At 42.2% G+C, this 25,044-nt stretch overlaps 1 protein-coding gene across 1 annotated transcript in view; it reads left to right on the top strand.

Moving 5' to 3' along the window:
* LOC119423915 (cytohesin-3) overlaps positions 1–25,044 on the top strand; it is a 51,647-nt gene that overhangs the window by 5,335 nt on the left and 21,268 nt on the right. The window contains exons 2-5 of the mRNA XM_037691343.1: positions 15,036–15,118; positions 16,623–16,687; positions 17,182–17,248; positions 17,328–17,446. Coding sequence (XP_037547271.1) covers positions 15,036–15,118; positions 16,623–16,687; positions 17,182–17,248; positions 17,328–17,446 — 334 coding nt within the window. The remainder of the gene's footprint in view (positions 1–15,035; positions 15,119–16,622; positions 16,688–17,181; positions 17,249–17,327; positions 17,447–25,044) is intronic.

Here is a 25,044-nt window from a genome sequence, read left to right as displayed (position 1 = left end):
CTATGCTAAAGAGCTCAAACCACCAAAGAGCTCTGCCATGTCAGCCCATGTCATGTCAAGGGACCTCCCTCCAATTTTTCTTAACAAAGAGACACGCTGCCCAACTATCCTTTGGTCCAAACAGTCTTATACTACCATCAGGTGGTAAAAAAAAAAAGTACTACACACCAAACAAATCAACCTTTCTTCTGAAATTTGACAATTATTGTTAAATTTCAAACTATATTCATTTATCGCAATAATTTCTGAGACAATTAATCGCCCAGCAAAATTTGTTATTGTGACAGGCCTAACCACGACATGTGGGCATGGCTGGGAGTCGAGCCGCAGCTTTCTGGTCCCGGGTCGGCTGCCCTACCTCTACCCCATCTTGACCCCCAAAAACACCTACTTCTGAGATTCCAACAGGAGGTTGGCTTCAAACAGCAACGAAGGCTACTAATGGGACAGATCTGGTTGGCAGGCCGCAGACTGATGAAGTCTTCCAGATGAAAGACAAAACGTTTATTACTTAAAGAAACTGGTCCAGATGGCGATTTAACCTTTTTTTGGTGTTATCTACATGGATGGAGCTTACAACCCTTTTTTTTTTTTTTGCCATATTGTTGAAATCCAGAGATTGTTAGATTATTTTCTCATGTTTAAATCCAAAGGGCATAATTTCATCAATGTTAGATTTTATTCCATTTTTTTCTTGTGTGCCAACAGCCAGTTTGTGCCACCAAAAATCATCCAAACACAATTTTGCAAAGCAGTAGATTGTTTTGTGAAATCATTTTGTTAATCTGAGCTAAATTTACATGCAACGTTTATGCAAAATTTAACTACCGCACGTACCGGTAGCTGCAAGTAGTAGACTTTTTAAACAGCTGACATGAGTGGGAGATTTTTTTTTAATTTTTAACATCCTTTTAAAAATAACCAATACCAAACCCAGGATGACTCTGAGGTACTTCCTGTCGCTTTAATGACACCTTTTCACGTGAACGTCGCATCAGTTGTACGTTTGTTTTGTACACCTGAGTGAAGAAAGAAATTCACATTTGGTGGAAATGGCTTTCAACTATGGAAAACCAAAATGCTTCAAATTAAATAAATAAATAAAGCATTATGAAACAAGTATCTAAGCTCATTATTATGAAAATGTTTCATTTATATTCTTTTATTTCATAATTGTGTTCTTCATAACGGCTTATTTAGTTCACAATGTTTTAATTATTTATTTAATTTGGAGCATTTTGGTGTTCCATATTCAACACCCAAGCAGACTGAAATAAATGTCTCCTTGGGTTCAGGCAAATGAGTCTCCCATGTGTGTTAAAGTGCGGGCACTAAAATGTGCTCAAATGCACCCTTTACAATCTCTGCGGTTGACCCAGTGGGCGAGCTGAGTTGTTTAAAGGCTTAAGGGACGATTTGGAAAGAACAGAAAATCATTTTGACTGCCAAGATTATGGGTTTTGCGGAAGATTAGGCGTACAGTGTATTTTACCACATGTAAGAGTACAAATACACAAACACAAAGACAGTGGAGGCATGGAGAGATTTAGCCCGGGCTTGTAACAAACTGCTCTGTCCATATGGAGCTGATTAGAAGAGAGACGGCGGAGGCTTTCGAACATGTCGCCATCTCCATGGTAGTGTTTGTGTGAGACGAGACATTGTAGCTGTTTGTAAGGCAACATCTCTGCTGCTGTAAATAGGGCAGTGCTTTAACTTGGAGTTATTACTTGGAGCTGTAAACAGGAGGGGAAGCTCTTTCTGAGGGGAAGACAGCAGAGATAAAAAAGCATAGCAAATTAAATGAGAAGGCGTCGGGGTGGGAGTGCTGAGTGGGGGGCACTGATAGACAGTAGGAGAGACGCACTGTTCAAGTCATCTACACCTAATGTGACTGAAAGGAGAGTTAAAAGACAGAGTCCAGATCACCATGAGGACAGGGATGGAGGGAGGGGTTTGGGAGGCTTCAGGGGTGATGTGTTTCTTGGCTTCTGGCTGAATAATGGAAACCATTCAGCCTGCGCTCGCCTTAATGAATGGAGCAGTTTATATCCACTATTACATAACCACGGCTGCTAGTTCTCTGACACTTAAACCTGGTTTATACCTGTCGTTCTCAGGCTCACTAAACGACGTCTTTCGACCAAACTGATGTCACAGCACCGGTCGTGGGGTGGTGGTTGTAACTCGCTCACCGCAAGAGCGGTGACTTGTTGACAAGACGAGCAGCAAGGCAGAGTCTGCGAGCGAGTTTGCTTCAGCAAGCATCCATAAAATAGAACGAATGCCACACAGGTCCGTCACTGCAGATATTTGATAAACGTCAAAAACTGCTTCGATAAGACGACATTTTTAGTTCTGTTTTTGTATGACAAACATGCTTCCTGTGCACGACTCTTTGTGTCATTCCTGCTACGTGTTTTCAGTAGCAACACTTATCATTTAAGAGAACTGCAGTAAGTGCTGCATGTTTGAAGCTCTCTTGATGTTGCAATTTACACAAGTCCCATAAACATATAAATTCAACTTTAGGCTTCCTTCACACTGGATGACACCCCACTACGATGTAAATTTCTTAGACAAAACTGGACAGTCTTTGGAGGGTCTTATTGAGGTCTCAGGCACACATTTAAAACATAGTGGACCACTATGATAAAGCATTAGGGGTCCACAATATCTGAGTATGGTCAAAACGTCCTTATTGGTGGCTTATTATTATGGTGGCAGTGCATCAAAAACCTGGGTGCAGCATGGTTACAATGTATTCAAGGCCTAAACTCACTGTTGTGGCTTCAACATTACAAATTTGATGCAGGATTGCCAATGCTGACCTCATGCTTGCATTGCAACCCTAGCATGCTATCAGCAGTGTGCTAGCATGGTGTAATCATCTTGTAGCTACATCCTAAAGTGGTCCAAGATAGGTGTACCAGGACAGGACCTGGAGTGCTCGGTGCGATTTTAGTTGATCGTTGTTGTGGGAATGGGCTGCTGACGTATAATTATATATTATATATATTAAGGTGAGGAGGCAGGAGAGTGTTTTGCTGACTGGAGAAATAGCAGGAAAACCTGTTTGGTGTGTTCTGAGAATGTAGTTTTACCTATGTTCAAGTTCAAGTCAATTTTATTGTCATTCACATCACATGTGATACATGAGGTGGAACAAAATTATGTACTCAATTATACCCAACAATAGCAAAAAAATGAAGAGTAAAAAGAAATAAGGATCTAAGATATACACTAAGATATATGTTAAATGAACGCCAAACAGTTTGCTAAAAGTTATACGCTAAACACTAATAATGTAAATGCCTTCTCACTAAACTAAAGGTTTTCCAGCCATGTTTTAGGTCGTATAGGTTGTGGAGAGCATTTATTGAGACCTTAATCTAGTGTTAAAGGGGGCCAATGTAAGGCCTGTAAAGTAAAATACACCATATCCTTTGTATACTATTGTACCTTGATCTACTTTGTTGTGCCTGAACAACCTTTAGAGCTCAACTAAGTTAAATAGGACAAACTCTAAATGTCTCTAAGGTCTCACCTTAATCTGGTCAATGTTAAATTCATGAAGGAGTTAATTTGGACAAGAAATCATAAAATGACAAATACTTGTACAGTACATAATAATAATCCTCAGTTCTGACATGGACTACTTTCATTTCCTGCACCTGTTTTAATGTTCAAGTGTCTGTTTTCACCACTGATTCAACAGAAACTGGATGAAAACAAAGAAAGTCCTTGATCCAGCAGGTCGGCTATGAATATACAGATATTTATATTTTTCCATTGATCAAATTCAGTAAGCTCCAAGACCAATGGAACAGTTTTAGCTTGACACTTTGGTTTGCTTCCACTTCATCAGAGGCTGTTCCGGTCTTAAGGCTCCTACAGATTCGGGTGTTCTGCGAGCCTGCAGACACTACGTGCACTGTCCGCAGACGGTTGAGACTTCATACTCGAACATACACCCTGATGACCTGCAGCCAGCTCTGCAGGCAAGGGGCGTTTACCTTCAGGACAAATTGAGTTTGCCAATTGGTCATTTGCTGACACACCTACTGGATTAATTGACAGGTCGTCAAAAAAAAGAGAGAGAGCTGGCAGCAAGTGGCAGCGGTGTTCTGTGTTTATGTTGTTAATAAAAAGTTATTTAAAAAAAAACTGGGAGCACAGTCCCAGCAGCCCACACATCAAATCGTCCCACCAGGAAATCTCCCGAAGCCACGCCGGACCTGTTTTTAATTCTCTCATGACAAATTCCTTAATTTCTCACAATTTCAGTCATGGCGTCAATGGAGGACGAGAAAGAGATGCTTGCCTCTTGGAAAAATAAAAACGAAAAGGTTGTTAAACCAGACCTGGGATGAAAAATGGGAATTTAATACATTGGCCACATACAAAACAATCCTTCGCTGGGCAGTTTATTGCGCGACACCGCGTATCCTGTCGTAAAAATTGAGCTTTGCACGAACGTGCCCTGCAGGCGTACGCTTCGAGTCTAATCCGGTACGCGCGGACCTCCGCGGACTGAGGTCCGCCCGAGTATGTGCAAGCCTTTACTCTATGATCACGAGGTCCACTAAAGTCACTGGGTTTTGGCAGACATGCACACAATCACCCAAGAACGCCCTGAACATCTGAGCAGACTGAAATGCTGGTACACAGCTCCTGTTAAATCAAAAGTTTTTAAAGTTTGTGCCGGTCAGCCCAGATGACCCTTTGTGGCCCCGCTGGTGTCTGCTCATGTTCACAGGCAGGAAATTACAAACATTGTTCTTATCTTCTGTTGGGTGTGAATTGGAAAAAAAAAATCTAACACTGAATTAGTTTCAGGCAAAGATATTTATGAAGTGAGGAAACATTTCTGCTGCAGAAAAACAATGGACAACTTTTGGTTGTTATCTGTAAAGTGTTTAGTTACTTGGAAATTAGCTTTTACTGTTGTATTAGAAAAAAACTTGGTGTTGTTGGTGTTTCATACAACTTTGTACAAAAAATGTGCAAAATATGGTGGTTTTCAGAGGAGTTGTGCACTACATTAAAATATCATTGCAGCATCTCTACAAACAAAGAATTGCATGAATTTCATTAAGCCATAGATGATTGTATTCAAGTGCGAAGGTTTCTGCAAACCAATAACAGATTTATGCAAACCAGTGGACTCTCACAACCACTGATACTCTTATTTAGTTCAAATAAAGGTGGTGAAGAAGCTAAAACACACAGATAGAACAAAAAGAGAGTGTGAGAAAAATGTGGTTTCATTGTAACTGATATCATCATCGTGCTGTTCGACAGTGTTGTGGTAAAGTGTTTTTGTCTAATATCATGCGCTTCTCAAGAAATGTTCAAGGAATTCTTAGGAATTGTTGCATGTGCAGCACTTTTTAAAAATATTTTGTAATATCTGTTTTCTTTACTCCTCATAAAATGGTCGTAGTTTTAAAGTCTGGAATGAAAAAGGTGGACATTTGTTTGTAGTTTTTATGCTTCACATGGCAAAGCTGCTGTTACTTTGAATATGGAAGGTAGTTTTTCCTGTTCTTTCCATTTTGACCACAATGAAAAAGTTCTCCACAACAGTCCGTCTCCCCCCCCCCAAGGCTGAATAAATCACAAATCCAGCCTGGAAAAACATCCCAAAGGAACAAACCTGATTGATAAAGGGGATTTGTCTGTGTACAAAAACAAAGATACCTATGACAAACTAATTTCCTGTCCAAAAGTAGTACAAGTGTATTTATTTTTTATTGTTTTGTCTCAACTCAATGGAGCCCATCTGTGCCAGCTTGGTATTTGAGAAAGAAACGAAACATCCAGGAACTCCTTTATAAAAATCTTTAAAAACATGCACGACGACCTGAAAGTCATCGTTTTAGCCCCTGTGCTCTCCCTCTGCAAGTGTCGTGAAAAGATTTCAGAGCCTAAGGACAAATTCCAGCAGAAAATGGTAATCCCTAAACAAATACATGTGGTGATGTGATTACTTTATTTATCTCTTTGCATTTGATGAGTTGACTACGTATGTTGGTATGTCAGCTCTGCAGAGTTAAGATCTTTTTATCTCCCTTTGTGTACGACCAAAACACAGATGTTTTTCTTTTAGCTGCTCCCCTCAGTGGGGGGTCATCACAGCGAACCAACTCACAGGAGAGGTCTGGCAGTTATTTTACTCTGGACGCCTTTTCTGATGGCAGCACGACGGATCTGTGGCCTCATAGCAAGAAGGTCCTTAGTTCAATTCCTGGTTGGACCTGGGGTCTTTCTGTGTGGAGTTTGCATGTTCTTCTCGTGCTTGCGTGGGTTTTCTCCGGGTACTCCGGTTTCCTCCCACAGATCAAAACATGCATGTCAGGCCTCCCTCGCAAAAGAGATCTGTGATCTCAGTGGGATTGGCCTGGTTAAATTTAGGTTGAAAAATATTAAATAACAAGAACTCAAGCCCACAGCCTCAGGAATATAATGCCCCTTTCCATTAGTGCCTTTAGTACCGGTACAGCACGGTTCGGCGCAGTATGAGTTGTGTTTCCATTATACTTTCAGTAATGGTTCTAGTGGGTGGGTTCAAAATTCAAAAATTGACGTCACGCGCCTTGACCAGCTGGTGGCGGTGATGCTGATGGTAAGACCCTGAAACAGGTTTCAGTACAGGGTGAGAATTTATTTTTAAGTTTCTGGTAAATTAAAAAGAATACAATTATTAAAATGATAAAAAATATATATAAATCCTGTTAATGAACTTTTAATGAACTTTAGTTCACCATTAAATCTCTGATGAACCAGATTCTACAAAACATCTATATTTAAAATTTTATAGGTTTTCTTCATCATTTGTCAGAGAGTTTATTTATTGTCGTTCACACCTCATGTGGTACATGTACAGAATGAGATTATGTACTCAGGGTCCCAGTTACATCCAACAATAACATGTAAAAGAAAAACAGTAATAAGATCTAAGATACGAACTAAGAAAAACATCAACTAAAAATACACTAAGCACTAATAGCATAAAAACAATACGCTGAACAGCAGCACGAACATGAGTCTGTGTGAGCAGATGAGCACGCATGAACACAGCAACATGAAATAAATGATGTGATTTTTCACAGTGATTATTCTGGTTAGAGATTCAAGAGTCTAACAGCTTCAGGGTAGAAGCTGTTCCTTAGTCTAGTGGTTCTACACTTAATGCTCCTTAACCTCCTTCCTGAGGGGAGTGGGGCAAAAAGTGTGTGCTGGGTGAGTGTGGTCCTTCATGATGCATGTGGTCCTCTTCCTGCATCTGGAGGTGTAGATGTCTGTGATGGTGGGGAGGCTGACTCCAACAGACTTCTGTGCAGCCTCCATGCCATGCATTTGATGTATTTGCACTCATTGTGTCTACTTTTATTGTTCAATTTAGATGTGTGGTTTTGTTTCTTGTTTACAGATATACATTTTTTTTTTGTTTTGTTTTAGCTTTGCTTTAAAGTTTAATTCTTGTTTTGTGATTTTTAAACCTGTGGGTTAGAATAAAGTTGAACTAGAGGCCACAGCTTTTCTTCAAACGTATTTGAGGGAAATACTTCTGAGAGATCCAATAATTTTGTGTCTTTTTATGATTTTTCAGCTGAGTTAACTGTAACAGATTATTTAATAAAATAATTAAAGTGAAAACAGGATTTCATTTAGTTTTTTAAATCTTCACTGATAAAAAAAAAAAAAAAAATTTTATACATAAAATGTTTTTAAAATATGTTTTCACCGTGTGTCCCAGACACGTCCCGGTCTGCCCCTGCCTGCCGAGGCTCGGGGTCCAGCCTCGCAAGCTCCTGCAGGTCGGCAGCATGGAGGATCCTCCGCAGTGACCGAATTTTCTCATCAGCCACCAAGCACAAAAAACGCTCGCACTTCAGCATTAGACCACAGTGTTGTCATTATTGTTTTTAAAATCTTAAAAATAGGTCCAGTCCCTCCTCTGAGTTCGAGTGATTGCAAATGGTGGCTCGGGTTAATGTGAAAGTTTCTCAAACAACCAGTGACTCCACCCCCTGACCAGTCAGTCACCAACAGTGTTCTGATGTCACGTTTTAAGGCCAGCACGGTATGGTTGGAACCGCAGAGAAGTGGGTCTTGAAAAAGGGGTCGGTTCCACGAATAATTGCTTCTGGAAAAGCCTTGGAACCGTGCCGAGCCGAGTCGAACCGTGCTGTACCGGTACTAATGGAAAAGGGCAAGCGGCTTCAAACAACTGCTAAGTTCATGACAAAAACCAACGCAGACATGTTCCTGTTTTTAGTATTCTACTTCACTTTACAGTGTAGCTGTGGTTGTTTTGTTTTTTTTAACATCATTTTCTTCGATTTATTTTTCATTTTATATGCTTTATTTTATGATTGTCTGCTGTTGTCATCATTCTTTGTTAAAAATGTCTCTTGTAAATGAGTCCTTGAGGCTCAATGAGACTAACCGTAGAAATAAAGGTTGAATGAATGACAAAAAAATGAATGAACGCTGCAGGAAAATAAAGCAAGGTGTAAAGTATCTGTTGACAGGAGTAAAGAGGCACTGCAACTACGTGACACCGAGACATTTGACATTTGGATATACTAGCTGAGTGAGAAAACAAAACGAGAACCATTGTTACGATTTATTTTTCTGCTTCCTGTCCGTTCTGTTTAGAAGTCGGTCCTCACCAGCAATCTGTTTCTGTGATCGGACAGCGAGTCATCTGTGAAAGCTTCTCATTCTGCCTGGATGCCAGAAGAAACAGCATCCATCTCAGTTAACCTGATCAAATAATCAGAACTTGGTTACTTTGGCTGCCGGCACATGGAAGCCTGTGGATTCACTGAGTCGAATATTGACTTGGGGCTGATGCTGAGCAGATGTGCGATATAAGCAGGACATCATGTACGGACCACCTCCTATGCAGCAACACTCTCCTGTAAATGCATTCACAGCAGGAGACCCTTCTGAATAAAACTGCAGATTAACCAGCACAATCAGTGCAGGGGGGCTTTTTAGCTCTCTGAGCCCCAGATTCAGCTTTTGACCCCCGAGTTAGTTAAAAACCGAAGAGCATATGAGCTCCTTAAATCACTTTCATCACGCAAAGACTAAAGCTGGTGCTAAAATATTTCAGAATGTGCATCACAGGATACTGTGAGAATACAGCTGCCTTTCAGACCAGAGAGTTTTACACGAAGAATATGGTGACAAATAACATTGTTATAACTGTGATGCCTATTGCAAGATGTCATGTTCAAAGTATGTGTTTCAGATGATGCTCAGCTACTACCATGCTAAATTTCAACTCAATATCTGTAACAATGATAGAGTTGCACCATTTTTCTGTTGGCTCATGCCACTCAGCTGTGGTAAGCATCGTGAATTGTACTAAGGTTGTAGATGCACATCCAGTGGCACGCTCATTCAAATCCAGCCAGTGGTTCATGAGATATTTTGCTAACAAAGAAACACTGTTAACAAATCTAAGCCAATTCAAAGGCAGACACATCTGTGGGCAGAACAGTGTTGTTACCCTCTTTAAACTCTTTAAAGGGCAACGCTTCTGGTTTTTCTGAACTCTTGTAAATTGTATTATGGATTCTTTGCGGATCTGAGTTTTTGAAAGCGATTATTGATCTCTTGTCACTGCACATTGTCCCGTCTCCATACCTGCGTTTATTCCCTGCAGGATCCGTATCACGTTTTGCTGCCATGTCAGCACCTTATTATGGTAAATAAATAAGTTTAGGCTTTTTGAAGACTTTGGTCCAACCTGATCCATTTCACCCTGGGTTTAAAATGCTACAAAACCACAGCAGTGGAGAAAGTACTCAAACACTGTACTTAAGTAAAAGTATAAATAAACAGACAAAAATGTACTCTAGTAAAAGTAGAAGTACCACATTATTGTTTTTACTTCAGTAAAAGTAAATAAGTAATTGCTTTTAAAAGTACTTAAAAGTATTAAAAGGAACACTTGCTGAACGTATTACCTAATATGGTCTACAATATATTTAAGTGTGCCTACAGTATGTATATTTTCTGTAATACATTAATAGTGTTGAGCCATTTTACTGAACAATGCTGCAGATAATACATGTTTTTATTGTGTTTACTCTGTGACACAGTTCACACTTGGACTTGTGATTCTGTGCGTCAGAATTTCAGGGATGACCTGCAGAGTTAAATGTCATTAAGCAAAATAAGAACGAGGAATGATTATACCTTTGAAAGTTTTTATTTAACACAAAGCAAAACCAATGTGTAATTTTAACTGCAGTAAACACATTTAAGTAAAAGTTGTCTGCCTGAACAAAAAGAACATTAGACACATCTAACGAAGGAATAATTTAATAATAATTGGGTGTGTTAGCGGTGCTGCTGGTGCTCCCAGCTCAATGACATATATACTAGAATATACTTCATTGGTCCAGCTCTTCTTGAAGGCGGGTCTAATGTTACCTGCCCACTTTGCAGTGATTTAATGGACCAGTTCCCTTCTCACCATTGGTTACTTTCAAACAAACAAACAAACAAACAAAAAAACGCAATGTGAAAGTAACTTGTAACGCAACGCATTGTAGAAATGTAATGTAGTAGAAAGTACAGGTACTTCATGTAAAATGTAGTGGAGTAAAAGTTGAAAGTACCCACGTTTAACTACTTAAGTAAAGTAGATACACGAAAATGTACTTAAGTACTGTCCAGTTTTAAAACTCTTTTAAAAACACATTTTTACTCCTTGGCTTTTAGCACAGACTGAATTTTGTTCTGCACCATTTTTATTATTTTTTTATTGACCTTAATGTTTTAACAACTGTTTGATGTGTTTAAATGTTCTTGATTTTATATGTACAGCACTTTGTGGCAGCTGTGGTTGTTTTAAAGGGCTTTATAAATAAAGTATTATTATTATTTTTATTATTAAGTACTGTAACAAAGTACTTGCACTTAGTTACATCCCACCACTGCAAAACCGTGACAAATTGTAATCCTTATGCTGATTTTTAAAGATCGGGATTGAACCTCCCTTTATCATGCTTCCTGTGTGTACTGGTACACTTCCATAAGTTTGACCCTTATCTCTTCCTGTAACCTTGCTCTCCTCAGTTTGTCTGGCTCTTTTTTCCTTTGCTGATCTTCCTGCATTACTGTCTGGTGTCTCTGCAGATAGTTCCACCAGTCACATCTGCTAATCGCACTGTCGATGGTTTGAGCCAGAGTTCAAGCAGTCAGACGGCAGTTAGCTGCAGTTCTAAACATCATTTCCCACTTTGACAGATTTAAAGAGAGGAGGGTTAGTGTATGGGATTAGAGCCAGCTGCCCTTGGTGCATCTCGTGTGCATGTGCCGCCACATGTCCGTCTGTCTTTCTATATGACCTGGGCTGTAATGCAGAGCATGTTTTTGTCCAGTCCAAGAGGGATTGGGGACAGGACGATTCAGATTAGGACCTGGATCCAGAGGAAGTAGTCTCTCCTGCTTCCTTTGCATGTGACGTGGTGGGATAAATTGGGTAAAAGGTTTATCTTATGTTTTTTTTTTTTAAGCTCATCCACTTTTAAAGTCATTATGGTGGGTAAAGTCGCTAGTTTAAAGCCATTGAATCTGGATAATACTCCTCTCCGGCACGAGTCAGTGTGACCGGGACTAGAGCCCGTGGTAAGTGAGAGTGGGATTTTCACTCAGTGCTGGTTTTAGGGAGGATCTCAAATCCTGTTTTTTTTCCAAAGTCCTTGCACTTTGATTTTTTTTTTCTTTCTCAACCTAAACATGTGATCGAACTAAGCATTTTAGAACGTATGGAGTTATGTATCTCTTGCAGTAGCTGAACCACCATTAAAGCCTTTGGGTTTAGTGGGTGGTCAGCAACAGTTGTTAGTTTTGGGTGTGAAGAGCAGTGGGGGATTTACTGTTAAAAGTAGATTTGGAAGGATTTGGTTTTAGGGGAAATTATAACCACCTCCCCCCCGCCCTCCTGGAGCCTTTTGGATTTCTTTTACCAGCTGCAATTATCCCACCATCTACAGTAACACATCTATGGTCTAGTCTTTTCTATGACCAGTGATTTTAGCTGACTCGAGCCAGTGGAATGGCAGCATCTAGCTTTAGCTCCATGGCTGCAGTTTATGTCTTGACTTGAGAGTCTCAGGCAGGAAGTGTGGTAACAATTTAATTGGTGGACCACCTTTGCTGAGGAAAATCCACTTGAATAGAAAGATTAATCGTATGGGCTCCTTGTAATCAAATGTGTGGTTTTAAAGATGGAGTTGAGCCAACTGGCAGGAAATGGCAATGCTTTGCCATTAATGGTGACAAAGTCTCATTAAAATGAGCACCATCGTCTTTGCATTGGATGTGTAACACATCAAGGCTGTGATAATAATAATCTTCTCAAAGAGCTACATAATGTTTGAAACCTGCACTGTTGCCTCAGGTTTTAATCTGTGCATCCCAGAACATCTGTACATCTTTTCTCACTAAGAGAAATCATGTTCCAGTTACCCTGCAGGACCGATTGACACAAGTTCCTTCAATGTGGGCTCAAACATTAGCAAACGTTTCTCAAGTGAAACCATTCAAGAATCGCCCTGATGCATGTTCAATAATCCAAGTAGATAAATCTAACAAGGTTGAGTCAGGTCCTCTGGACGGATTCGTCTTCGTTGAAATGTTTTGTTTTTCATCCAAAAGACTTCTTCAGTCTGAGGAGCTGCAAGCAAACTCAGTCTTATAAATAGTACCTTCTCATAGTGGATCAACCAGTTTGCTGGTGACTGCCAGAACTAGCTGTTCGCATGCAAAAGGAGGACCATCAGCCTAATAATTGATCGTTAGTTCCCTGATGGCCACTTCCAGTACTACCGTATTTTCCGCCATAAACGTCGCTCTGCCCTATAAGTTGCATCAGTCCAAATATGTCTAATATAGTGGAAAAATCCATAAATATGCTGCTTCACTGTTTACGTAACATCTATTATGCGTCACCGCTGACAACCTGGAAATGTGGACCCGTGTTGGGCCAAAAATCAATTGGCTGCCAAATGGCGGCCTCTGGGGTGTGCATGGGAGGACTTTAACAAGAATTTAACAAGATTAACATTTAAAAACAATTATTTGTTTGCTCGACGTTATAGCAGAGGTGTTTCTCAGTCTAACGTTTGCTTAATAAAAGGACTTTTAACGGGCAAATCAGCTGTATTTCAAAAGTATTCACTGCTCCCAGGAGCGCACAGACAGGGAGGAAATCAGGAAGGAGGAATGCTGCACATTTCTTAGAATTAGAAATTTAAGAAGAAAAGCACCTAAAACAATTATTTGTTTGCTTGAAGTTATAGCAAATGTGCGTCTCAGTTGACTTTTACTTAATAAATGCACTTCAGTGGTCAAATTAGCTGCATTTCGCCGGGGCAGTGCAGCAAAATGAAGCTGGCTTGACGGTTGCTCCAAGCAGCGAGCAGAACAAAGGTGGCAGGTTATGGCAAGCCGACCGTGTCATTAATAGCTGGTGAAGATTCTCAGTCATCCAGGACATGGTAAATTCAAAAAAGTTCAAGACAAAAACAATAACGTATCAAGTAAAGTATAATAAATAAAGTCCAGTTTTTTTGTCTTGAACTTTTTTGAATTTGTCATTAATAGACACTTTTACCTATTACATGATACAACAGCATGCCTTACTACTCTGGTGCCACCTAGCGGCAGAAAATGGTAGTGTTCAATTTTTTCAGTCAGAATGAATGAAAACGGTCATACCTCAGCCAAAAATTGGTTTATAAATATGGGAAAAGTCCATAAATAAGTCGCTTCATCCTATAAGACGCAGGGCATGTAAATTATGCAAAAAAAACCAAAACGTGACTTATAGGGTGAAAAATACGGTATGCGCAGAGGGCTGTGATAACAGCATTGTAAGAAGGTGACAATTGAACGAGGAGGCCTCAGCCCGTTAAATGATGGATGGGTTCTCGTCACAAAGATGGCGACCTTCACTCCTCTCTCAAACAATCGTTCCTTTCTATGAAGGATATGAACATCTTCATTCCTGAAAGAGTGACCGCTGGCCTGGAGATGAGTGTAGACCACAGAGTCCTGGCCTGATGATGTTGCTCTTCAGTGTTGAGCCATCCTTTTGGCCAGTGGCTGATTTGTTTCCTCGGTTTTAATTAACTTCTTTATTTTCATACTGTCACACTGTTCACTCAGATCTCTCATTGGTGTCTGTTAAAACATGGTCTGCAAAGGAGATCCCACAGCTCTCCCTCCTGTAGACCTGCTCTCCATCAGGATTACACAACACTGTTGTTTTTATACCTTCTTTAACAACACTCCTGAGTGCAGCACTTGGGCTGAATGCTGTTCAGTCCAGTGACCTTGTTTTACTTAATTAGTGCAGATTCCTTGTTGCATCCCCCCAACACACATACTTTCAGCAAATAACGGCACTTCTGCTTCTTTGCAGTCCAAATATTTTCCAGACTCTGTAGTTCAAAAAGATGTCAAAATCTGATAAGTATAGTGCGCACTTGGGAAATTTAAAATAAAAGCGGAACGGAAGAATGAAAAATCCAAACTTAAGTTATGAAGCTCATATTAACTTGTAGCTGGGAAACACTCAGGGGCTTGGATGAATCGAGGTTGAAGGCTGCGTTGAACCGCAAAACTCTCATCTAATGAAAGAAAACCTAATCTGGATTAGTTTTATTAATAGCATACCCCCTCTGAGCCAAATGGAGAAGGAGGGACATGGAGGAGCACTTTCAAGTGGAATAATTAAGACTCTTCGCCTTCCGTTGTTCTCCAGTTAATTATGAACTTCCAGGCTCCTGACGTTCCAGCTGAACGACGTGAAACAGCTGCAGCGCTCTCGTCACTGTAAGGCGGATCTTCAAGCTGATTTAACTCCAGGGTTTATTTGACTGGATTTACGGTTCACTGTGGTCCTTTGCTACTCGGAAACCCCGTTATTGGACAGGTTTTGTTGAGTTGAAGCCGAAGTGTGAGCTGTGCACCAACGAAACGTGTGTCCTGTGTTTCAGTTCCGGAGGATCTGTCTCTGGAGGAGAGGGATGAGCTGTCCAGCATCCGACGGAGGAAGAAAGAGCTGCTTGATGACATCGAGGTGTGTTCTCATTACGATAGATACGGTGTGCCGTCTGCACAGAATACAAGCATCAAACCAGTCTCTGGGTGGACCTTCTGTAATAACTTGTCTGCAGAATGAGTGCAGTGTTTGGGTCAAATGTATTTTATTGTGCTGTTTCCAAACAGCACCAAACCAGAGCTAAGGATGTAGAAAAGGTTTTTCTTTTTCAACCAGGTGTTGCTCCATTTTTTCTATGGTCTTTTACCAGTTTAACAGTTTAGTATAAATTTGTGAGCAACTCTGTTGTTTCAGTTTTTCTGCTATTCCAGATTTCAGCGTGCCCTGAAATGTCTTCTATAAGTGCATCACCAGTGGAAGATGCAGCTTCTACAAAATGCTTTCCTATCTCTTTCGATTGCATCGCTTAGTGGGTGTCGATCAGTCTTTTTCTAGAGATCAGGCAGCTGATTATATAGGGACAAATTAAGTGCAAATCTTAATGAAAACAAAGGAAAATACAAGCAGTTCATGCTCAATAATCCAGGTTACAAATCCAGCAGTGTTCAGTTAGGTCATCTGGACGGTTTCTGTTTTTGCTGCGATGTTTCATCTTTCATTCGAAGGACTTCTTCAGTCCGAGAAGCCACAAACCAACTGAGAGTCCCACAAATACCACACTCCCATAGAGGAAAAACACAGTTTATTGGTGATAAGATGGTTTCTGGGGTCCGCCCTCTCCCCTGTTAACTCAGAGGCAGTCGTACCAAAATGGTTCAAAACGCCAACAGTTCATGTTCAATAATCCAGGTTACAAATCCAATACCAATCGGATGAAGGACGATTTGATGAAACGTCTCAGCAAAAAGATGAAACCGTCCAGATGACCTGACTGAACATTGTTGGATTTATACCTGGATTAATGAGCATGGACTTTGGTGTTTTGAACCATTTTGGCATGACTGCCTCAGACGAGTTGAGGGGGAGAGGGCGGACCCCAGAAACCATCTTATCACCAACAAACTGTGCTTTTCTACTATGGGAGTGTGGTATTTGTGGTTCTCCAGTTTGTTTGTGGCTTCTTGGACTGAAGAAGTCCTTTGGATGAAGGACAGAACGTCTCAGCATAAAACGAAACTGTCCAGATGACCTGAGTGAACATTGTTGCACAAAGGAAAAGGTTTTATTTTTCAGCTTTATCTAACAGACATTTGAACCATAGGGTGCCCAAACCTTTGCATGCCACTGTATACACTTTAAAGAGCTACTTTTGTTTTATTTTAGTCAAAATATTGCTTTATATCTGTGTGTAGTATTTAGTAATGTTTCTCAAGTTTTTGTTTCATTATTTTAAACTTAAACTGCAGACTGACTGCGGCAGTCCTGTGGCTTTCTTTGCACGCCTTAAATTATGCAAATAGAAGCGTGCGTCTGTTTGCTCAGTAAGAAGTGATAAACTGTCGCCTGCAGATCGTTTTTCTGCAGGCCTCGGTTTTTTAGCACAATGCAATAAAACAAGTCTGCTTTGCTCTGTTTCTCACAGAGGTTAAAGTTCGAGATCGCAGAAGTCATGACAGAAATTGAGCAACTGACGTGCGTCGGGGAAAGGTAGGTTTTATTAGAGCGCTTGTTTTCAATGTGGATCTTTTTTCTTTGTTAAGCAGCTGACCTAAAGGCTGGAAACACCAGAACTTTGTCAAACTGTTAGGTCTGACATATGTGATGTAAAGTGGCTTCAAATGGCTTTTTTTTTATCGGTGCATATATTCTATAATAACCCAAAGAATTAAAAACTTTGAAATGTATTTATATTTTCACTTTATTTTGCACTTGTGCCTAATTTTATCTCTCTTTGTGGTGTTAAGTTTTATGATTTTATCTGTGCCTGTATTTGTCAAGTTAGTTTAAAATACAGTATCAACATACATATATATATATATACATATATATATATATATATATATATATATATATATAGTTCATAAATATCTTACTCAGGCTATTGTCATATTTAGTTGGAAAATCTGATGTTTAAGTGTGGTTTCATTTGAATTAAAACACGTTTTACCTGTTAAATCTCCACGCTTCTGCTTGTGTTTCAGCAAAACCTCCCAGAGGAACAAACAGATCGCTATGGGGAGAAAGAAATTCAACATGGATCCCAAAAAGGTACCCTGCTGTGAAGTATCCTGTCTTGTGATCATTTACCGTCGTCCATCTGTGACTGACATGACCCGTTTCCCTGCAGGGGATCCAGTTTCTGTTGGAGAACGACCTCCTGCAGCACACCCCTGAAGACATCGCCCAGTTCCTCTACAAAGGCGAGGGCCTCAACAAGACGGTTATTGGAGACTACCTAGGCGAGCGGTGAGCAGAGTCCTCCTTACAGGAGATCTACACCTCCTACTGGGATTAAAGAAGAAAATGATGGACTAGATTTATTAAATTAAGAGTGAAAAATAAATCCAAAATATTTTTTAGGGTTACTGTGGGTGTCTTGTTGAGCTAAGTCCTCCTGTTGCATCAGAGCTGCAGGAAACAGATCAACAATAAAAATGTTCAAACGTCTGAAAATAATGACAAACCACACAAACAGAACTGAATGACTCTGTTGAAAACCGCTAAAGATGAAACTGAAATAGCTGAAAGATGCAGAACACTAGCTTAAAATCAAAAGTGACAAAATGCTAGCTAAAAGCTAAAAATTTTGAAAGACTAGTTAAATTTAGCAGTACATTAGCTAAAAGCTAAAAATAACAAAAGACTATCTCCTAAAAGTAGTAGAACAGCAGCTTAAGGTGTCAGAATCATAGCTAAAAGCTAAAAGTAACAAAAGACTAGCTATAAGCTACAAGTAGCAAGACTGTAGGTAGAAATTAAAATATCAGAAGGCTAGCTAAAAGTGACATAACTGTAGTTCAAAGCCAAAAGTAACAAAAAGCTAGCTAAATGCTAAAAATTGTAGAATGGTAGCCAAAAGCGGGGCGACACTGTTTCAGATGTTAGTTCTGCTGCCTCTCAGCGAGAAGGTTGCCAGTTCAAATCCCAGTCCGGGGGCCTTTCTAGGTGGAGTTTGCATGTTCTCTCCGTGCATGCGTGTTTTTTTTTCCGGGTACTCCGGTTTCCTCCCACAGACCAAAAACATGCATGTTAGACTGATTGGTAACTAAATTGTCCCTAGGTGTGAGTGAGAGAGTGAATAGTTTTGTCTTGTTTGTCTCTATGTGTCCCTGTGATGGACTGGAGACCTGTCCAGGTTGTTCCCCCGTCCCTTGCACAGTGATTGCTTGACATAGGCACTGGCGAACCCTGTGACCCTAAATGGAAGAAATGGGTAAAAGATAATGGATGGATGGATGATTTCAAATCTGGCGAAGACTATAAGGAGGGAAATGAGTCAGGAGACAGAGGGAGAAGAGGAAAGTCAAGAATTTAGGACTGAGGGTTGCAATTCTAAATGTGGGGACAATGACAGGTACAAGTAGAGAGCTGGCTGACATGATGCAGAGAAGGAAGGTAGCTGTCTTATGTGTCCAAGAGACTAAGTGGAAGGGCAGCAAGGCTCGCAGCTTAGGAGCAGGGTTCAAACTGTTTTACCATGGTGTGTATAGAAAGAGAAATGGAGTAGGGTTGGCCCTGAAGGAGGAGTTTCTTATTCTTAATATTCTTATTTGTATAACTTTTCTTTTTCACAAATCTAAATGCTCTGTTTCCTAGAGAAAAAAAATCTTAAAAAGTTCTTGTATGTCTTTTTATTCTGGCTAATTTAGAGCACAAATGTAAAAATCAGCATGAAAAAAGTTGCTCTTCCTCACCAGCAGCAACATTTTTCCGCGGGGTGTTGCTGTTGTTAAGGAAGAGGAAGTCAAAATGTTTTAGCTGTTTCAGCTACTCTTCATCCCTGCAGGCTTGTTCACTCAGTTTTACTGTACGGCTAATAAAAGTACGACACTTGGTTTCAGTTCGCCTGTTTAAGAGCTGTTTGTTCAATGCAACCCATTAAGTGTGAGGTGGTGGGGGATGGGTAAGTTATTTATTTAATTCATATATATATATTCTCTAATTGCTACAGTTTTGTAGTGTGACATGTAAATTAACAAATTAAAACTAAAAAAGTTGACAATGTTTATCCAGTTAACTGTTGAGTGGTGGCCAGCACGCTTCTAATTATAACCTCAACATTTTATATTGTGACTCGTGTACAATCATAAAGTTGATGAAAAATGGTCTTTTAATGGATTTAATCAACGATCATAACCTACGAACAACCTGTGTTAAGTGTTAACTGTAACTGTATTTATGTAAATACTTAAAACTATTGGGTATTTCTCAACAAACTGAAGAATGATACAAGTAAAATGAAATTTCTTCAAGGTATCAAACGCCTCCTGGTATTAGTCATTTGGGTGTCTTATGACAGTAAATTCAATCCAGACTTGTTTCCTGGTAAGACTGGTTTTCTGCACTTACTGGAAGTTTTGTAACACCTGTCAAGTTATGGTTTTAGTAGATGGCATTAACACTATTTATCATGAACATGCACAAAATATACACCATCACTTCTGTTAAAACCACACAAATTTAAATGGGCAACTAATTGGAGCAAAAATAACACTTGTATATTTTTTTCAAATGAGAAAACGTAGAGCCTTTTCCAGTCCATATACACTTTCTGAACTTATTAAGATGTAAACCTTTTTGACAATAAAGACCAGTATCCTTTGATGGAATACAAGTGGCTTCCTGCCTTTTATGCCAGATTTTTAAACAAAGATAATTTATGATGACAAGGAATGGAGTAATAACTGTTTTAGTCAATCCTCAGAGAATGACATGTTCGTTGAGGTAGCTGGAGGGAGAACAGAGGAAGATGACTTGCTTTGGCGACCCCTAAAGAGGGAAAAGCTGAAAGAAAAGGAAGAAGATGGTGGTTTCAAATCTGGTGGCACGGTGGTTCAGTTGGTAGAGCTGTTGCCTCTCAGCTAGAAGGTTGCAGGATCAAATCCAAGCCAAGGGCTTTTCTGGGTGAAGTTTGCATGTTCTCTCTGTGCATGCATGGGTTTTCTCCAGGTACTCCAGTTTCCTCCCACAGACCAAAAACATGCATGTTAGGCTGATTGGTAACTCTGAATTGTCCCTAGGTGTGAGTGAGAGAGTGAACGGTTGTTTGTCTCGTTTCTCTCTATGTGTCCCTGTGATGGACTGGAGACCTGTCCAGGGTGTCCCCCGCCTCTCACACAGTGACTGCTGGATATGGGCACCAGTGACCCCCGTGACCTGGAAAGGAATAATGGTGTAAAGATAATAGATGGAGGGGTTTAGCTTATAGCAAATAGCTTGAGGATGGTGTAAACGTGCAGTGAGGGACCTGTCAGAACTGATTTATCTAACATTAGCAGCAGTGTTCGCTCTTTGATGAGGTGGTAAAATATAAGAATGGCTTTTGAGCTCAGTGGAGGGGGAGCAGCTGGAACCAGGCGAAGCATGGAGAAAGGGCAGGGGCTAATTTGCATTTTTATACCATAAATGTGTACATTTCTAATGAGACTCAGGTGCAAAGTGATGTCTGAGTCATTCGCGGGTTTAAAGGGAACTTTCAGAGGATAAATCTCTCAAAGATTAAATAGAAATAAAGATTTTGAAGATGAAGAGCGTGAGCTGGTCTAACATCGTTAAACATAAACTTGCAAGATCTTATTTATAATCTCAGTGGACCTTTTTTATTTCCACAACATTTGCACAAAGTTGTTGCCATCAGTTTAAACCAGAGTTTATACAGACTGTGTGACATCTTTGTTTAAAACTTTGGCACACAAAACTGTGCATTTTTTTTTTATCAATGTGTGGAATAAATAGTCCAAGTTTGTTTTCTTGTTGTGTCGGCAGGATTCACACGCCTGAAAACAAGAATTACTTTCAGGTTCTTTTACGAAGAAGCATTTATAAACTACATGCAGTCCCACATCTCATGCTGGTGTCTGATGACAGTTGATTTAAATCAGATTCTCGTATCGCAAAAAAAAAAAAACAAGTGGAAAAAGTTTTGATAGGCCTTTTGTTTTTACAGAAGCTGCATCTTGAGTCAGTGAAGCACACACTCTGACTGAAGCAGAATTAAAACGGTGTTGGATGACTTCCTGTTCTGGAGAGTTTTATCAAAGCCGCCACATACTCACTAGAAGTCCTAATAAACCCAAGTTGAGGGTCCACACTCAGTAATTATCCCTAATTAAGCTTTAATGCAAAGAACAGGAACCTGTCATTACACACAGGAGGAACAAAGATGGAGACTGAACACAATGAGGGAGCAGAAAGTAACTCCACAAAGAGATTCTTTAATGTTCCTATAAATGTGTCTGGAAACCCTTGTTTTTTCTGAATGGTCTGATCTGCATTGAATCACACAAGACAGCTTCTAACAAAACGACAAATATATACCAGCGGAACACAGTTTCTGCAAAAACCATGTCTGAGACATTGTTGACTGCTGAAATTTGCTGAAGAAGCTGAAAGTGAGTGTGTTGGTAAAGCTAAACAAAGCAGAGCAGTAGATAAAACGAAAGTTACGTATGTAACTACGGTTCTATGAATCCCGGATGACCGCCAGAGGGCGGTGCTGAAAGCACTGAATGTTCCCTTCGCGCATGCGCTGATTCGAGTAATAATACCAACGGAGTCACAGGTGTGACACGGATGACCAATCAGAGGCTATATAGCCCGACGTCATCCGCTGCTCTGCTCCTACAGAATCTTCTCGCGAAACGCAAGGATTCTGAGTGACGGAGAAGCTCTGGCGGTCATCCGGGATTCATAGAACCGTAGTTACATACGTAACTTTCGTTCTATTTCATCCCTCCTGACCGCCAGAGGGCGGTGCTGAAAGCACTGAATGACTAATATCAACGATGTCACAAGGAATCCTAACACCTACCTCACTGAGGAGGCCCAGAGGACCCTTGTAGAAGAACCTGGCCCAGGGGATGAGGGGTGGCCACGTTAACTCTATAAAATCTGGTGAACGTGCTTGGGGAAGCCCATGATGCAGCAGCACATATTGCTTCCAGCGGAACCCCTCTCAGGGCAGCCCAGGAAGCGGAGACGCTCCTGGTAGAGTGAGCCTTCAAGCCGACCGGCAGGGAGCCGGGCCCTGCAGCATAGGCGTGGCAGATGACGTCCACAATCCAGTGGGAGAGGCGCTGTTTGGAAAGAGGACAGCCTAACCTAGGGCCTCCATAACACACAAACAGCTGGTCTGAATGCCTTATCACAGCAGTAGCTGCAACATATGCCTCCAGTGCCCTTACCGGGCACAATAATGCAGACCCCTCACCAGGCGCAGGCTGAAAACGTGCCAGCCTCAACGGTTGGTTAGAGTGAGAGTGAGACAACACCTTTGGTACGAATGCAATGTTTGGCCACAAGGTAACACACGAGCCCTCAGGGCCCCACCTGAGACATGAGGGGCTGATTGAGAGAGCATGTAGCTCGCTGACCCTCTTTGCTGAGGTAATAGCCAACAAAAAAGCCGTCTTACATGAAAGCCACTTGAGGTCCGCCTGCGACAGAGGCTCGAAAGGAGGACGGCACAGAGCTTCGAGAACCAAGGGAAGGTCCCAACCTGGTGCTCGTGGAGCTGTCGGCGGGTGTGACCTACGGGCACCACGCAGAAAAAGAGAGACTAGATTATGGCTCCCTACCGTACAGCCATCAATGCCAGCGTGATTAGATGATATTGCCGCTACATAAACTTTAAGCGTCGAAGGACAGCGACCCTTACCAAGTAGAGACTGGAGAAACTCCAGAATGGTGGGTATTGTACAGGAGACTGGGTCCTTGTTGTGATCCGAACACCATTGGGAAAACAGGCGCCACCTGTTTTCGTACTGCTGACGAGTAGAGGGTGCCCTGGCGCCCAGGATGGTGCGTCTGACGGGGCTCGAAACTCCAGTCAGCTGCTGTCCTAGCCTTGCAGTGGCCACACCCACAGCCGAAGACGTTGAGGATTGGGGTGCCATATCAGTCCCCCCAACTGAGACAGCAAGTCCCTTCTGGTCAGAAGACACCATGGGACGCCCTGACATAGACTTCGTAGCAGTGGGAACCATGGTCGCGCTGGCCAATACGGAGCCACCAGCAGCATCCTGTGGCCCTCCTCGAGGACTCTCTGAAGGGTTGGCCAAATTAGAGAAAGGGGTGGAAAGGCATATAGAAGGACCCTTGGCCAAGGATGAGCCAATGCGTCCTGGCCTAGCGCACCCGACGCCCCCGTAAGAGAGTACCATAGGGGACACTGAGTCGACTCTTCCGTCGCAAACAGGTCTATCTCTGCCTGACCAAAACGGTCCCAGATCATCAGCACTATGTCTCTGTGGAGGGACCACTCTCCCGGAGGGGACTCTTGGCGGGAGAGAAAATCTGCGACCTGATTGTGTCGCCCTGGCAAGTACGCTGCCCGCAGGGTGGACAGGCGAGGAGAGGCCCATTCCAGGAGCTCTCTGGACACACTCAGAAGTTGTGCTGACCTGGTGCCCCCCTGATGGTTGATGTGGTAGACAACAGAGGTGTTGTCTGACCGAACAAGTACATGCCTCCCTTCCAGGTGAGGCAGGAAGTGCCTGAGTGCCAAGTGCACTGCACGCAGCTCCAGCACATTTATATGCTTGGAATGGTCTCTTTGACCCCAGCGGCCCTGAACCGCTCTGCGTTGCCATACAGCCCCCCATCCCATGGAGCTGGCATCCGTTGTGACCACTTCCCTGCGACACACTACCACTCCCATGGGGACACCCCTGGACAAATAATCTTCGTCCCTCCATGGAGTCAAGGCATGAAGACATGACCACGTCACTGCGAGCTTGCGATGCCTGTGCAGCCTGGCATCCAGGCGAAAGCTGTTGAGCCACCTCTGCAAGGGGCGAAGTGACAGCAGGCCTAAGGGCACCACCCGAGTGACTGATGTCAGCTTGCCGAGTAGTTGCAGGAAGGCAACATAGGGGAGCTGCTTGCCCAGCCTGAACCGATTGACCAGCTGGAGTATGCTGGCCACCCTTTGAGCGGATGGGCGAGCTCTCATTGAAGATGAATCCAGAACCACCCCAAGAAAGGTGGTCGTCTGGGAAGGGATCAGGCAGCTCTTCTCCAGGTTGACATTGAGGCCTAACTGGGACATATGAGCGAGCAGGCGGTTTGTGTCGTGAAAGGCACAGGCCTGAGACGGGGCGCAGAGAAGCCAATCGTCTAAGTACGGCAGAATCTTCACTCCGCAGGCCTGCAGAGGAGAGAGGGCTGCCTTCACGCACCGAGTGAACACCCTTGGGGAGAGAGAGAGCCCGAATGGAAGTACCCGGAACTGCCAGTGGTGACCCCGATAGGCAAACCTGAGAAAGCGGCGATGTTCTGCCGCAATAGGCACATGAAAATATGCATCCTTCAGGTCTACAGACGTGAACCATTCTTCCCTTGTGACAGCTTGAAGGACTTCTGCTGTTGTGAGCATGTGGAAGGGCAGCTCCTTTAGGTACTGGTTGAGTCCCCTCAGGTCTAAAATGGGACGAAACCCGCCCGTCTTCTTTTGCACAAGGAAGTAAGTCGAGTAATAGCCCCTGGGTTGTTGCAGAGGGTCCACTGCCTCTATTGCGCCCTTGGCCAGGAGGGCGGAAAGTTCCTGGTCTAGTGCTTGAGCTTTCACCGGGTCGGCGATTACAGTCATCTTGACCCGGCCTGAGATACGGGGCCGCCGTCGGAACTGTAGCCGGTAACCATGGGTCAGAGTGGCAACCACCCATGGGTCCACGGCGTGAGCAACCCAATAGCTGAGCTGCTGGTGGGAGAAATATCCGACGGTCGGCCTGATGGCATCACCGTCTCCCTCCACGACCCCTAGGGGCCGTGGGGGGGCGGCAGCCAGAGTCCCTGGTCCGAGCCTGCCCAGCTGGTCGGTGGACCAACCCACGAGAGCTCCTGCT

Source organism: Nematolebias whitei, chromosome 17 (assembly GCF_014905685.2).
Source record: "Nematolebias whitei isolate Nwh7 chromosome 17, NemWhi1, whole genome shotgun sequence".
Taxonomy (NCBI): domain Eukaryota; kingdom Metazoa; phylum Chordata; class Actinopteri; order Cyprinodontiformes; family Rivulidae; genus Nematolebias; species Nematolebias whitei.
Note: the sequence above shows the minus strand (reverse complement) of the source record. Positions and strands in the feature narration are given on the sequence as shown.